Raw genomic sequence first — 16495 nt, forward strand, 5'->3', positions numbered from 1 at the left:
AACAAAAAGAAAGAAAGAAAATAACAGGGAATAAGTAGGTTATAGTCCTGACTTTATGACACTTATGGCTGATAAATACATTCTTTCAGGCCTGGGATTTTGAATTAGTGCGTATTTTCTGTAGCTACTTAAAAACTTGTATGTTCAGGGGCTTCCCTGGTGGCACAGTGGTTGAGAGTCCGCCTGCCGATGCAGGGGACACGGGTTTGTGCCCCGGTCTGGGAAGATCCCACATGCCGCGGAGCGGCTGGGCCTATGAGCCATGGCCACTGAGCCTGCGTGTCCGGAGCCTGTCCGCAATGGGAGAGGCCACAACAGTGAGAGGCCCGCGTAACGCAAAAAAAAAAAAAAGTTACATGTTCATCATCTCCATAATTACTTTAAAAATAACTTTAAAAATTATATGGGAAACAAATGCTTATTTTAGGAAAACTAGAAAATAACATAACTAATTTATATAAAATTTCAAACATACAAAATGAGACTTTATATCATTCCTGGATACCTATATTTGTAGTGATAGTAGAATAATATATGTGAGGATGATGAAAACTAAATTTAGGATTTTGGTTTTCTTCCTTTGGGAAAGGAAGGAAATGGAATTGAAGGGGGAAAGACAGAAGGCTCAAAGTGTATTTGTGTTTTATTTCTTTAAAAAATTATGAACCAAATGTGGTAAAATGTTAAAATTTGATAATTCATAGGCATTTTAAATATTTTCCCATACTTTTTAGGACATTTGAAATATAATTTGAAATTTCAATATAGACAACAAAAAGAAAATAAAGTCATCTGTAATTCTGTCACTCACAGATAACCACTTCAATTAATTTGGTGTACAGTCTTCATGACATATACAGTGGGAATTAATATATATATTCATGCATGTATGTCTTAAACAAAATGGGGTCGTGCTATCCATTACTGTTTTCAAGCAATTCTAATTAAAATCTTTCTGAATTTATATGTATTTTAATGCAAGTATGATGTTCTGTTGTAAAGCACTGTTGTTTCATTAAGGGACAGTCAGAATGCTCACAGTTTTTTATGACTGTAAGCAATTCCAAAAAGACTACCCTAACATAAAACTTTTGCATATAATCTTAATTATACCCATGGGGCAAATTCCTAGAAACGGCATTCTTGGGCCATAAGATTTGCAAAATTGTAGCTTTTTAAAGTGTTGTTTTGGGCTTCCCTGGTGGTACAGTGGTTAAGAATCCGCCTGCCAGTGCAGGGGACACGGGTTCGAGCCCTGGTCCTGGAGGATCCCACATGCCGCGGAGCAACTAAGCCCATGCGCCACAACTACTGAGCCTGTGCTCTAGAGCCCGCGAGCCACAACTAGTGAACCTGCATGTGACAACTACTGAAGCCCACGTGCCTAGAGCCCGTGCTCCACAACAAGAGAAGCCACTGCAATGAGAAGCCTGCGCGCCTAAATGAAGAGTAACCCCCGCTCGCTGCAGCTAGAGAAAGCCCGCAGGCAGCAACGAAGACCCAACACAGCCAAAAATAAATAAAATAAATAAATTTTAAAAAAAAAGAATCAATTTAAAGTTTTGTTTTAATATTGTAAATAAACTTTTGTCAAAAGTATACAACACAGAGAAAACTGCACAAATCTTAGATGTAGAGCTTGATGAATTTTTGGAAATTAAACACATCCACGTAACCACCATTTAACTGAAGATAAGATGATAGAATATTGCCAGCATCCCAGAGCCCCCAGGTCTTTCTCCCAGTCACTGCCCTCCTTCCCTAAAGATGACCGCTACTTTGATCTTTATCATTGGTTAGTTTAGCATTTTAAACTCCATATAAACAGAATTATAACAGAATTATTTTGCATACACTATATATAGTCTTTTCTACCTGACTTATTTCACTTAACATCGTGTCTGTGAGATTCATCCTCTTGAGGCAGGTATCAGTGGGTCTTTCTTTTCCATTGCTGTATATGAATATACCATTGCATGAATATACCAGAACTTATTTACCATTCTACTGTTGACGGACATTTCTTTTGCTGCCAATTTTAAGCTATTGTGAATAAAGCCGCTAAAAACATTCTTGTATATGCCCTTTGGTGGTACAAGCCCTTATTTCTGTTGCATATTTATCTAGGACTGGAACTGCTGGTCTGCAGGGCATGTGATCTTCAGCTTTAGTAGATACTGCCAAACAGTTTTTCAAACTTGTTGTGATTTACACTGTTACCAGAGTTTAAGAGTTGCTTGCTCCAATCCTTGCTAATACTTGGCATTAAAAACTTTTATTTTAGCTATGCTGTTGTGTATAATGATTTATAGAAGTTTTAAAATGTATTCTGGATACAAGTCCTTTGTTGGGTATATATAAATTGCAAATATCTTCTCTGACTCTGTGGCTTGCTTTCTCAAATCTTTAATGAACAGACATTCATAATTTTAATGTAGTACACATTTATCAGCTTCTTTTTTTTTGGTGGCTAGTACTTTTTATGTCCTTTAAAGAATTCTTTCCCTTTGCCAGTACCATGGAGATATTCTCTTATGTTATTTTCTAGAATAGTTCTGTCCAATAGGACTTTCTGCAATGATGGAAATGTTCTGTACCTGCACTGGACAGAACAGTATCCACTAGCCACTTGTGGCTATTGAACACTTGGCATGTGACTAGTATGACTAAGGAACTAAATTTTAAAGTTTATTTAATTTAAATTTAAATAGCCACATGTGGCTAGTGGCTATCATATTGGACAGCACATTCCTAAAAGCTTAATCGTTTCACAGTTTACTTTTAGCTCTACAGTCTTTCAAGAATGAATTGATTTGTTTGAGTATGTTATGTTAAGGCAATTAAGATTTTTTTTTTCCATATGGCTATCCAGTTGATCCAACAGTAATTATTGAAGAGACCATCATTTTCCTACTGCACTGTAGTATCACCTTTATAAATCAAGTAGTCATATAGGTATGGCTCCATTTTCAGATTGTCTATTCTGTCCCATTATTTATCCTTGTACCAATACTATACTACATTAATTTCTGTAGCTGTACAGTCAGTCTTGATATCTGATATTGTGGTTTTCCAACTCGTTCTTCAAGATTATCTTGGCTTCTTTGCTCTTTGTGTTTCCGTATATATATATTTTTGAGATGTAATTGACATATACCATTGTGTAAGCTTAAGGTAGATAACATGTTGATTTGATAGTCATACAAATTTTATAAGTAACTTGTTAATTTACACACACGTAACCTGCTGGAATTTTAATGAGGATTGATTGAATGTATAGAATCATTTGGAAAAAGCTGACCTCTTTTAAATAATGTATCTTTTAACCCATGAATATAACATTTTCATTTTTGTTCTGTTCAAAATATTTTCAAATTTTCATTATGATTTCTCATTTGACCCATGGGCTCTATCACAATCTATGGCTTAATTTCCAAATATTTGGAGGTTTGTTATATCTTCACTAGTACTGATTTCTAGCTTAATTTCAGTGTGGTTGGAAAATATAATCTGAATTATTTCAGTCCTTCAGAATTGCTGTGGCTTGCTTTATGGCTCAGCATGGTCAATTTTGGTAAATATTCTATATGCACTGGGAAAGAATGTTGATTCTGCCATTTTAGGTGCAATGGGGTATGCCAACCAGATCAAATTTGTTCATTGTATTGGTCACACCTACTATTATTGGTTATCTGGTGAGTCTGTCAATCATTGAAAGAAGTGTACATCTTTCAATAATACTTCTATTATGTTTCTGGATTTTTCTTTTTGTTTTGTTTTTTTGTTTTATTTTGTTTGCGGTCCGCGGGCCTCTCACTGTTGTGGCCTCTCCCGTTGTGGAGCACAGGCTCCGGACGCGCTGACTCAGAGGCCATGGCTCACGGGCCTAGCTGCTCTGCCGCATGTGGGATCTTCCCGGACCGGGGCACGAACCCGTGTCCCCTGCATCAGCAGGCGGACTCTCAACCACTGCGCCACCAGGGAAGCCCTGGATTTATCTTTTAACGTTTTCTGTAGGTATTATCATATTGCCCTCCAAAAAAATCTAAACCAATTTACGTGTTCCCAGTTTCTGGTATTCACACCATCACTGACTCTTACCTTTAAAAAATTTTTGCCTGTGTTATGTATGAAAAAAACTGTTCTCTTGCTGTATATATTTAGATTTCTGAAATGACTAATGAAGTTATTTTTCATATACTTAAGGGCGGTTTTTTTCTTGCTTGGGATTTACCTCTTCGTGTTTGACTATTTTTTCCTGTATGTGTATTTGTTTCTTAATGGTTTATAATCAAGGATGCATTTTAATTGACCCAGTCTCTCCAGAGAAATTCTCGACTAGCAGTTCAGTTTGGCTCAGTTCAGTTTTTTTTTTTTTTGTTTTTTTTTGCGGTTCGCGGACCTCTCACTGCCACGGCCCCTCCCGCCACGGAGCACAGGCTCCGGATGCGCAGGCTCAGCGGCCATGGCTCACGGGCCCAGCTGCGCCGCGGCATGTGGGATCCTCCCGGACTGGGGCACGAACCCGCGTCCCCCGCATCAGCAGGCAGACTCCCAACCACTGTGCCACCAGGGAAGCCCCTCAGTTCAGTTTTGATGAACAGAGGTGGAGCACCAGTGAAGTGCTCTATAAGCATGTTGCGGGGGGTGAATAGATGCCTGCCCTTGATGTGGAGCGCCATATGCTTGGGTGAGAGCAAGTCCCAAAAGCCAATGTGTAGCCCCAGATGGCAAATGCCGTTATTCAAAGGTTTGCCCAGTACTCATTGCACCATGAGTAAACTGTCACTGTTACACGATAATTTTTAGGTCTTGTTCTGGCTGAAGGTTTTGCCTCAATGCTGCTAACCTATGATTCCATACACGTTAACGATTATTATGTCTTCCTTAGATTGAGGAGCTTGCCCGGACTCTTTCTTGCAATTACAATCAGCCTTCCCTGGACAGTGTGAGTGTGGTCGACTCATCTCCTACCTCAAGTCCTCCAGCTAAGAAATGCTCCAAAGTCCAAGAAAGATGGCAGATGTCTGCAAAGAAGGCTCTTCTCCAGTGGGCTCAGGAGCAATGTGCCATGTAAGTAGTTTGCTCCACCAGAGGAGACACACAGGGCAGCTGTACCCACCAACGCAACCTTACCGACCTCCAGGTCTGAAAATCAGGCCAAATAGGAGTAACACCCACCTGAACACTTCCCTGTCATAAAAAGAAAAGGCTCACTCTCCCCCTTCCTCTCACACTGAATCTTCCACATGTGGACCTCTGTGAGCTCAGCCACACTTGGTTTTGAAGACCAGAAGGTGGTATCATCTGGGTAACTTCCCTCACTCCCACTCCCACGTATAGGTGGTCTATTACTGTGTGCAAATAAAGTAGTCTTTAAATATCTTTTTCTTTAGGCACAATTCCCCTATGCATCTGGAAGGTGGATTTAGATTCAAAAAGTTTTGCCATACTAGAAGCTCTTTAAAAGTCAGGACTCTATCTTAGTTGACTGTGTATTCCCTTAATTTTAGCCTAATATGTGTTCTTGGTAGGTGCTCCATAAATGTGTTGAGTGGATGAATGAAAAATGAGTGAATGAGTAGCCAACTCATAAAATTATCCCTTGGAACTCTATAGGGCTGCATGAAAGACCATGGTCCCCATTGTTTAGAAACTCGTAGCTCAATTAGGAAACAAAGAAACAAGAGAGTAGGTGTTTTAAAAAAAGGAGATGATAAAGGGAAGTTAATGCTTATAATTTCTTTTTTTTAATTTCTTTTTTATTATTAATTGTTAATTGGAGTATGGTTGCTTTACAATGTTGTGTTAGCCTCCAATGCACAGCAAAATGAATCAGCCATACACGTGTAGTTATGCCCTCCCTTTTGGACTTCCCTCCCATTTAGGTTACCACAGTGCACTTGGTAGAGTTCCCTGTGCTATACAGTATGTTCCCATCAGTTGTCTGTTTTATACATAGTGTCAATAATGTATATGTGTCAATCCCAGTCTCCCAATTCCTCCCACTATAATTTCTTTTTTACATAGGAAAATGTTTTCTGCTCTTGGGATACATTTACTTTTTCAATTTAGCCAACTGCTTGGATGGAGTTTAGGAAAATAAGGAATTAGGACGCAGGAGATCCACCACAAAAAGACCTATAGAGTTCAAAAGGCGTTCTTTGTCACATCATAGCATTGTCCAGATAAACAGAGGCATAAAAATGTTGCTAAGCCCTCTCAGATGTTGGGCTTCTGAGTAACTGCTTCCTAATGAAAGGCTAAGATGTTAATTTCTGCCTTACCTTTCTGTAGTTGTCATTCATCCTCTGTATTCTGTGAGGGGACACAAATATACATGCATATCTTACAGGTTTTAAGTATATTAAATGAACTTTTTCTTGAATTTCCTGGAGATGATTTTACTTCAGTTTCCTAAATTTTTAAAATCCAAAATACAGCATGTGTGAACATCATTATTACACCATATTCAGATTTGTTTCACTTATGCTTAAATACGCTTCAAACCCTTTCAAAGTCCATATATTTTACCAAGGTTTACCTTTTCCCCATGTCCGTCCTTATTTTTCAACTATAGAGCTTATGCTAAACGTATTAAGATGTAGTAGGTAATTCTTAAGTATTTCGTCAGGAGTTTATTGTAGTTTTGGCTGTCATTGGTGGTATTACTGGGTGACTTTTGTTTGAATATTCTGTGATTCTCTAGGGCTCAGATGTAAGGCTATGTTGTAAGAAATATGTGGTATTTTTTTTATTTCTGAAGGAGATGAATTGGGCCCCCATTTGTGATGTCTGCGTGAGTCTAGACCCTACCAGTCACTCTGGAGCCAGCCCCGCCCTCTCCAAGGCCCGGCAGTAGCACGTTCTGTGTGGCACTTGTTTTGGCCCCTCAGGGCAGAGCTGAGTTCCCAGCCTGGTGCTGTATGGAGCGCGGTGTCTGCTGGTCAGCCCTGAGCCGGCTCTGGCCCCCTTAGCGCTCTGGAGGGTCCGGCCCCGCTTTCAGCCCCACCGCCACCCCTGTAGCCATCAATTTAGTTGAGTACTTACACGCGCACGCTGAAGCTGGAATACCAGGTTTTGAGTTCTGGCTCCCAGCACTTTCTAACTGGTAGGCTTAGACACTTAATCTCGTTGTGTTCAAGTTTCCTTAATCATAAAACGTGGACAATACTTAACACTTACTTCATAGGATTATTATGTGCTTTACAAGAATTGTGTTTTTTTAAAAAAAACATTTGCAACAGTTTCTGGACACAACGGGCACCATATAAGTGTTTGTTAAACAACACGAAAGTCACTGCTTACTATGTAATTTGTCATAATCATAGTTTAGGCTTTTTTCCTAAGGGATCCAGGAAAGCCCAGGTCATCTGAAGCAGATTATTTCTTGAGTAGCTTTTATCATGTATACTTTTGATATATACTTAAATTAGTCCATTGAATTTCCTTGTGTTTTTATGAGATATTAAAGGAAACTATAGTTGTTCTCAAATATTTCCCACACTTTGTAGGCTACTATATGCTTTTACAAAATATTCAGTGATCTCTTGTTGAACACAAATTGAGTGGTTTGAGATATATATGTTAAGCACCTTTTTATGTCAGGCACTGTTTGCAGGGTGGGTGAGTCTAACATGATGGGCAAGAAAGAAAGGGCCCCTGTTCTCAAGGGGCTTGCACCCTAGTGGGAGAGGCACATGAATAAATTTGATAATTATAGTTGGCCGTAAAGTTAGGAAGGACTTATGATATGGTTGAGAATGTCAAGGATAGGAAGAGGGTGCCCTTGGTAGGTGGTCATGGAGTGCCTTTCTTTTTTTAAAAAATTTTTATTGAAATATAGTTGATTTACAATGTTGTGTTAGTTTCAGATGTACAGCAAAGTAATTCAGTTATACATATATATAAATATGTATATTCTTTTTTTACATTCTCTTCCATTATAGGTTATTACAAGATATTGAGTATATGGTTCCCTGTGCTATACAGTAGGTACTTGTTGGTTATCTATTTTACATATAGTAGTGTGTACGCCTTTCTGAGGAGGAGACCTTTGAGCTGAGACCTGAAGGAGAAGGCTTTAGGTGTATGAATCTCTGGGAGAAAGAGTGTCCAGGCAGAAGGATTAAAAAGGCTGTGGAGAAGCAGAAATGAAGCCAATGTTACTGCATGTTGGAAGGTGGAGATATTGAATAATATTCTCTGAACTGAGAAGGAACTTTAAGGCTGAAGAATGAAACAGGCAACTCCATAAAGTGCAGTTATGAAATTTATTGTGGGTAACTTACAGGCAGGATCAGGCAGACGAGGATCCAGAGGCATTCAGAGCTGTGCTCCCTGCCCTCAAAAGGGGTACAGGGAGATTTAAAGGGGCCAAAGCTAAAACAGAATCTGACTGTGAAGGGAGAAGTATGTCTGCACCAACAGGAACCAGGGGTTTTTCCTCTCCCTGGGGTCTCAGGACCATTAACCATCTGTGTCAGCAAAAGGCATTCTTGCAGTTTTCATATCAGATGAAGGCAGGGGTAAAAGTTGATGGGGAACTTATCTGGCTTAGGCACATTCCTTGTGAGCAGGCTAAAGCTCGGTCATGCAGAGAGAACAGGTGGGTAGGACTGCGGGCCTAAGATGGAACTGACAAAATGGAGTCAGTGTGGTCTAGCCACATACTGCAACATTGTAAGAGAGGGGAGATGCAAAGGTGGGAGAGGTAAGCCGGAAACAAAGCTTGTCTGGCCTTGTGGGCCAGAGTGTGAGATGTTACTCTAAATATAATGACAAGCAATGATGGGTTTTCTTTAAATAACTTTTTTATTGTGATAAAATATACATAACAAAATTTACCACTTTAACAGTTTTTAAGAGTACAGTTCAGTGACATTAAGTACATTCACAGTTGTGTAACCATCACTGCTATCTGTCTGCAGAACTTTTTTCATCTTGCAAAACTGAAACTCTGTATCTGTTTAACACCTCCCCTCCCTATTCCTCCTTCCCCTCAGCCTTCCCCTGGCCACCAGAGGTATACTTTCTTTATCAGTGAATTTCACTCTGTTTGGTACCTTAAGAGAGTGTAATCATATAACATTTGTCCATTTGTGATTGGCTTATTTCATTCAGCATAATATCTTTAAGTTTCATCCATGTTGTAGCATATCTCAGAATTTCCTTACTTTTTAGGGCTGAATGATATTTTATTGTATGAACACACCACATTTTGTTTATGCATTCATTCCTGATGACCGGTTCTAAGCAAAGGAGTGACAAGGTCTATCTATCCAATGAGCTATTGGCCACTGACTTGGCACAATGTATCATTTAATTGTTTCCAGTGAGAAATAAAATTAGTCCCTCTAGTGAAAGGAATTTAGCAATTTGTAGAGGCCCAGCTTAGTCTTGAGCCAACAGATTGCTGAATGAAGAGCATTAAACTCGAGTGAGAATTGTCACGTGAAGGGCTCGTAAGACAGATTTCAGGTGCATTTCCAGAGTGTGATTCAGTGGACCTGGGGTTGGGCCTGAGAATTTGCATTTCGAGCACCTACAGCCACGTGACGCTGCTGCTGCTGGGGCCACGCTTTGAGAAGCAGTGCCCTGGAGCGTCGTGAGCCTCATCACACTTGGCATTTTACTTTAATTTGACCCCATGGTTCAAATAAAATATTTTCCTAGAAGGATTAATTCGATTTATGTGATTGGCAGAAATTAATTTTAATTCCTGATGAATAGAGGTGCTCTGATATAATCTTTTAGATAGTGTTTATCGTGTTTTTATTCTTTTGTCATAGGTTTGAGTCTGTCAGTGTGACAGATTTTAAGGCAAGCTGGAGAAATGGGATGGCTTTTTTGGCTGTCATTCATGGCTTGCGACCAGACCTGATCGACATGAAGAGTGTGAAGCATAGATCCAACAGAGACAATCTGAAAGAGGCCTTCAGAATTGCAGAAAGAGAATTAAAAATCCCCAAAATGCTGGAACCAGAAGGTAAAGAAGCTTCTTTCTTTGTAAAGCAATGTCCAGTGTGAAGTGGATTTGAAAACAGTACCCACATATGAGCAAACATAACAGCATTATATTTTAGTCCTGAAGGGTTTAACTTTAAACCCTTTATTAAGTTTCATGAAATTAAGCATTCCTGCCAGTTAGTTAACCTCAGTAATTGCAGGGAGGATGTCACAGCTGCAACCAAACGATGCTGTTTTGGGGAATAATTTTGAGTCTTTGTCTTAATTTTCTTTTATTGTGTTCTATATTTCATCCTCCTTGATTCTATTATTCTTTTCTAAAATATCTCAAGTAAGATATTTCTTTGAGTGGATTATCTATGTCCCCTTTCCTATTCCCTCCCCCTAGTTAAAGCTGAGCCTCTGTGAGGACAGAAACTGCTTTTTCTGTTTCTCTCTCTATGGCTGGCTCAGCTTTACCATTGATTGTGCTAAATCAGTTTTGTTGGATTGTTAGGGACTTCCCTGGTGGTCCGGTGGTTAAGACTGTGCGCTTCCAATGGGTGCAGGTTTGATCCCTTGTTGGGGAACTAAGATCCCACGTGCTGCACGCTGCATGCCGCACGAAGCGGCCAAAATAATAATAATTTTGTTGGATTGTTAACAACATTAGCGAAATCCTAAATACTGGCTATATTCAAAGAGATAATTATCAGGTTATACTTTAACTTCATAAAATTAAGATTTAAATAATTCAATTCTTCTGGAAAAGAACTTTACTTTGGATTGTGTTGTTTCATAATTTACCCAAAGCTTGTTAAAAAAAAAACCCAAAAACCCAGTAAGGTCATAAAAAAGGCATGTAGGATTAGTGAAAGTTATAATGAACTAACAGGTCAAGAGATACAAATTCTAGTCTCAGCTCTACAACAGGGGTGTGTAGGTCAATGTTTAATGTTAGGCTCTCTGAAACAGTGTGTGTGTGTACATATACATGTCTATTATAAATTTTACAAACATAAATGATGTGTAGCACACAGTTTACAAATAATAATAAAATATATGATACACTTTATTATAACTTCCATATAGCCCCCAAATGCTTTCGTTGATTTTTGCCAAACTCTTGTATCAGTCTGTAGCCAACTTAAGGTTGCAGTTGCTGAACCAGTGCAGTTCTGACATGCGTGTTGGTGGATAACTTCCTTTGCATTAATGAATAAGTGTAACAGCAAAGAGGTATGTCAGAGCTGCACTTGTTCTTCTGTGATGTGAATGACTTCTTTGCTGGGAGAATACTGGAAGAATTCGATTTTTGTTCCACTCACAATTTGACAGCTATAGACAGGACGCACTTTTAAGATTAACCTGCGTTGTTAACAATATCTCCATCCTTTTCTTGGCACTCAACAAAACAGCAAATCAAGCCCTCATCTGCTGATTTTCTGTGGCATAAATCTTGCCACCAGTGTCAAGTCACTGAATACGTTGGGAAAAGGTGCACAGTAGCACACCATTATATATTATTTCTATCATACAGATACAATAGACATAACCTTAGACGTGTGGATAGTAGTAAAATGCAGTGAAATACTTGGAAAGTGATGAGTTTTAAGTATTTATTACCTTTGTTTTAATATAATTTATGTAATTGTGCATTTATAGAATTTAAATTTTTTTTTTTTTTTTTTGCGGTACGTGGGCCTTTCACTGTTGTGGCCTCTCCCGTTGCGGAGCACAGGCTCCGGATGCACAGGCTCAGCAGCCATGGCTCATGGGCCCAGCCGCTCCACGGCATGTGGGATCTTCCTGGACCGGGGTACGAACCCGTGTCCCCTGCATCGGCAGGTGGACTCTCAACCACTGCGCCACCAGGGAAGCCCCAGAATTTAACTTTTAATGCTGACTATGTTAAATTTTCAGCAGTTTCATAAGTCAATTGTTAAACAATCAGCTCTCTCAAGCTGGTGTGAGCACACCACTGACTGACTGTCGCTTTGTCACTTAACCTTTCTGGTTTTAAATAGCTGTATTGAGATATAATTCACATACCATACAGTTTACCTATTTAACTGTACAATTGAATGGTTTTTAGTATATTCACAAAATTTTGCCACCATTATCATAATCAAATTTAGAACATTTTTATGACCCCCCAGAATAAACCCCGAGCCCATTAGCAGTCCCTCCCCATTTCCCCCATCCCCCATCCCCCCACACAGCCCTAGGCAACCACTAATCTACTTTCTGTCTCTATAGATTTGCCAATTCTGGAAATTTAACATGAACAGAATCATACAATATGTGGTCTTTTGTGAGTGGGTTTTTTTTTTTTTTTAAATAAATTTATTTATTTACTTTTGGCTGAGTTGGGTCTTTGTTGCTGCACGTGGGCTTTCCCTAGTTGCGTGAGCGGGGGCTGCTCTTCGTTGCGGTGCGCGGGCTTCCCACTGCGGTTACTTCTCTTTGTTGCAGAGCACGGGATCTAGGCACGTGGGCTTCAGTAGTTGTGGCACGCGGGCTCAGTAGTTGTGGCGCACGGGCTTAGTTGTTCCGCAGCATGTGGGATCTTCCCAGTCCAGGGTTCGATCCCATGTCCCCTGCAATGGCAGGTGGATTCTTAACCACTGCACCACCAGCAAAGCCCCTGGCTTCTTTAAATTAGCAGAATGTTCAAAGTTCATCCATGTTGCAGCATTTATTGTTAAAAATAATAACAAAATATTTTTATTTTTAGATATACTTTATTTTTTAGGACAGTTTTAGATTTATAGGAAAGTTGGGAAGACAGTACAGTAGGTTCCCATATACCCCACACCCAATTTTCCCTATTGTTAGCATCTTACATTAATACATCTTATATTAATGAACCAGTATTGATATAATAAAGGCATTTTCTTTGTTTTCCCCTAATGCCCCTTTTCTCTTCAGGATCCCATCCAGGATACATTACATCTAGTCATCATGTCTCCTTGGGCTCCTCTTGACTGTGACAATTTCTCAGACCATTTTTTTTTGTTTTTGATGGCTTGACAGTTTTGAGGATTACTGGTCAGGTATTTTGTAGATGCTGGAATTTGTGTTATGCTTTTTCTCTTAATGCCAACTTGACATCACTGTTGATGTTGACATTGATCGCCTGGCTGAGATAGTGTTTGTCAGGTTTCCCCACTGTGAAGTTACTCTTTGTTTCCCCCCTTTCCATACTGTACTCTTTGGAGGGAAGTCACTATGCACAGCCCACACTTAGGAGAGTTATGCTCACTCTCCTTGAGGGCAGGTTAGCTACATAAATTGTTTGGAATTCTGCACAGGAGATTTGTCTATTCTCCTCCATTTATTTACTTATCCAACTGTTTATTTGTATCAGTGTAGATTCATGGATTTTTTTTTAATACTTTGGGTTATAATCCAATGCTACTTTGTTTATTTTATTGCTCAAATTAAAAAAAATCTTTTTTATACCTCCGAGTTTTGGCTATTGAGAGCTCTTTTAGTCGGCTCCTGTGCTCCTTTGACTTATCCTCAGTGTGGGGTTGGCTTGTTTGTTTTGGCACTACAAGATGCTCCAGGCTCATCTTGTATACTTCCTACTGTAGTCTTGGATCAACCATTCCTCCAAGAGCCCTGGTTCCTTTTACTGGAGAATGGTATTAGAAACCAAGATCTGGGTGCTAGGTGTGCTTGTTGCTACTGGTTTCTAGCCTTTTTGGACCTCAGTTGTTTTTATAAGAGTTAATTATGTGATATTCCCAAGTGCACAGTTAGCCTAATGATTCCATGTTTCTGTATATCAGGTTTGTCATTAGTTTGGCTTCATGTTGCTTGTTAATAATTCTGCTCGTTTAACTTTCCCCCATCTCTTTGTTTTTTCTCCCTCCCCCCCTTTTTTTTGTCCAAAAAGGAAAGAACCTTTTTGTCTTTTCATTATCTTTTCAAAATTTCTTCATTTCCCCCCATGCTGTGCTCTATTCGCTATTTCTGTGTTTTCTTTTAATACTTCTTTCATTGTGATTCACCAAGTCTTTATTATTAGTGTAAACTATTTTCTCTATTTTAGTATGTGAAAATAACTAGGCAACTAGTGGAACAATTTAATGAAAACAAATTTCCACTTTATAAATGATTGCCCATAATTCATTTTACATAGCTTAAAAGCTCAAAAACATGAAATACATGATGATTTTTTCTTTTAAAGAGAGGGGGGACCTTTTTTTTAGTTTTTATTTTTTTAATTAATTAATTAATTTGGCAGCGTCAGGTCTTAGTTGCGGCACGCGGGATCTTCATTGTGGCATGCAGGATCTTTTATTGCAGTGTGCGGGCTTTTGCGGTGAGCAGACTCTAGAGCATGCAGGCTCAGTAGTTGTGGGGCGCACGGGCTCAGTTGCCCTGAGGCATGTGGGATCTTAGTTCACCGATTGGGGATTGAACCTGCGTCCCCTGCATTGGAAGGCGTATTCTTAACCACTGGACCACCAGGGAAATCCCCATCATGATTATTTATGCAAATCAAATACTGCAGTCATACTTGAATAAGGGAATTATCTTTTGACACAATTTTGTTAACACATTTAATCATTATGCATAGCCTCATATACAATGAGAAAATTTAAAGAGAGGTATCCTGCTAAGCCAGTATCATTTTATGTGTCTCTTGATATTTATACTTTTTTCAATAAAAGATAGAATAACTTAACTCTTAGGGATCCTTTCTTTATTGAATCCCTACTCCCACCTCTTTATTGATGTGTTTAATGTGCTTACTGCCTTGGATTTTATCATTTGGTTATAGATTAGATTCAATTCCTCCCTCAGCTGACTTAGAGCACTCACTGGGCCCAGCAAACATGCTTGCTAAAGCACGCATAGTGTGTTGTATTTGTTTATTTGTTTTTCTCCTAACTGCAAGCTCCTCAAGGGGCAGGTAATGTCTTAAGGCATCTAGCATCTACTCAAGGGTCTAGCATCTACTTGCTGAATGAAGGGATGAAACATAAGCCCATAAGGGCAAGGACTGAGTCTTATATATCCTGCTTGTGACCGGCATTTGTTGGCTCTCTGTAAATACGTGTTGAATTGAATTTAACAGAATTAATAAATAAACACAGATTTCCTTGTCAATATCGTCATTGGTTGTTTTGGTGTCGTAGCAAAAGACATCCCCAAATTATGAGTTCATTTTTTCTGTAACCTATTGTAATCTCTTCTTTGTGACCTACTTAATTTATTATATGCCTGGAGAAGTTCTGTACATAATTAATTTATAATATTTTTAACTTTGTTTAAATCAGCATTTTCCAAATTTATTTCACCATGGGCTCTTTTAATGCAAAACAAAGATTGGTCCATAGAAGGCTCTCAGTAAATGTATTTGCTCCACAAATGAATGAATAAAATCTTGTGGATGTCTTGAACAAATCTTCTATACAACATATACTTTTGGAAATGCTTTACTGCACAAATGCTGAGACCAATGTGGCAGGAGTGGATTCCAGTTGCTCTGTGTTTCTGCATTCCTGGAGGACTTTCTGCACAGTGTCACCAGAAAGAGGCAGGCTTACCTTACTCCTATCCACCCTCCCTGACCACTCATGCCCTCATACATACAACGTGTACAGTGACATTTTATTATTAGGAAACTGAGGCTGTGCAATACTCCTGCCAGGATTCAACCCAGCTCCATCTCACTCTAGATCTAAGCTCTTAACCACTGCATAACCTTGGTGCAAGGGTGAGTGAGCAGAGATTGCTTGGCTGTTCGACTACTTTGGTTCATTTCAAGTTCATTTCAATACTGTTCTTGAGTATTAATTATAGTAAATCACACTTATAGCTGATTGATAGTGTGGCATATCTTGCAGATGTGGATGTTGTTAATCCTGATGAAAAGTCAATCATGACCTATGTGGCACAGTTTCTGCAGTATTCAAAGGCTGCACCTGGGACTGGAGATAAAGCCCAGGTATGTCTTTATAAGTACAAATCAAGCTCATTCTTTTTGTACCCTACTAATAGTTTAATTTTTAGCATCGAGGCATAATTTGCACACAGAACTTAAATGTACAGTTCAGTGAGTTTTGGCAAATGCATACCTCATATAACCATACTTTAATCATGATGTAAAACATTTCTGTTACCCAGATTGTTCCATTGTGCCTGTCTTCTGTCTGTACTCCTCCACCTGAAGCAACCAATATTCCAATTTCTTTCACTATAGATTAGTTTTGCTTGTTTTTTTAAAGTTAAAAGTGGTAGTTCATTAAACTTTGTTGAATTATCTAAAACAGCATTTAGATACATACTATATAGGACAAATTAAGTTTAGCAGACTTTTAAAAAAGTCTAGAGATATCGGATTTTTGTCTATTGTAATTTTTATCAGCTTTATTGAGATACAATTCATATACTGTAAATTAAATCGTTTAAAATTTACGATCAATGGTTTTTAGTATGTTTACATAGTTGTGCAACCATCATCACAATCTAATTTTAGAATATTTCCATTTTACCTGTTCTTTAGCTTAGTATAAATGGAATCATATAA

The 16495-nt window shown here is 38.8% G+C and overlaps 1 protein-coding gene across 6 annotated transcripts in view; it reads left to right on the forward strand.

Annotated features, from left to right (window-relative positions):
• SYNE2 (spectrin repeat containing nuclear envelope protein 2) overlaps window positions 1–16495 on the forward strand; it is a 332333-nt gene that overhangs the window by 84784 nt on the left and 231054 nt on the right. For all 6 annotated transcript variants that reach the window (XM_029238377.1, XM_029238372.1, XM_029238375.1 and 3 more), the window contains 3 exons: window positions 4892–5073; window positions 9792–9988; window positions 15813–15913. In XM_029238377.1, the coding sequence (XP_029094210.1) occupies window positions 4892–5073; window positions 9792–9988; window positions 15813–15913 (480 nt within the window). The remainder of the gene's footprint in view (window positions 1–4891; window positions 5074–9791; window positions 9989–15812; window positions 15914–16495) is intronic.

Source organism: Monodon monoceros, unplaced genomic scaffold, assembly GCF_005190385.1.
Source record: "Monodon monoceros isolate NGI ecotype Baffin Bay Population unplaced genomic scaffold, NGI_Narwhal_1 Super_Scaffold_21, whole genome shotgun sequence".
NCBI lineage: Eukaryota > Metazoa > Chordata > Mammalia > Artiodactyla > Monodontidae > Monodon > Monodon monoceros.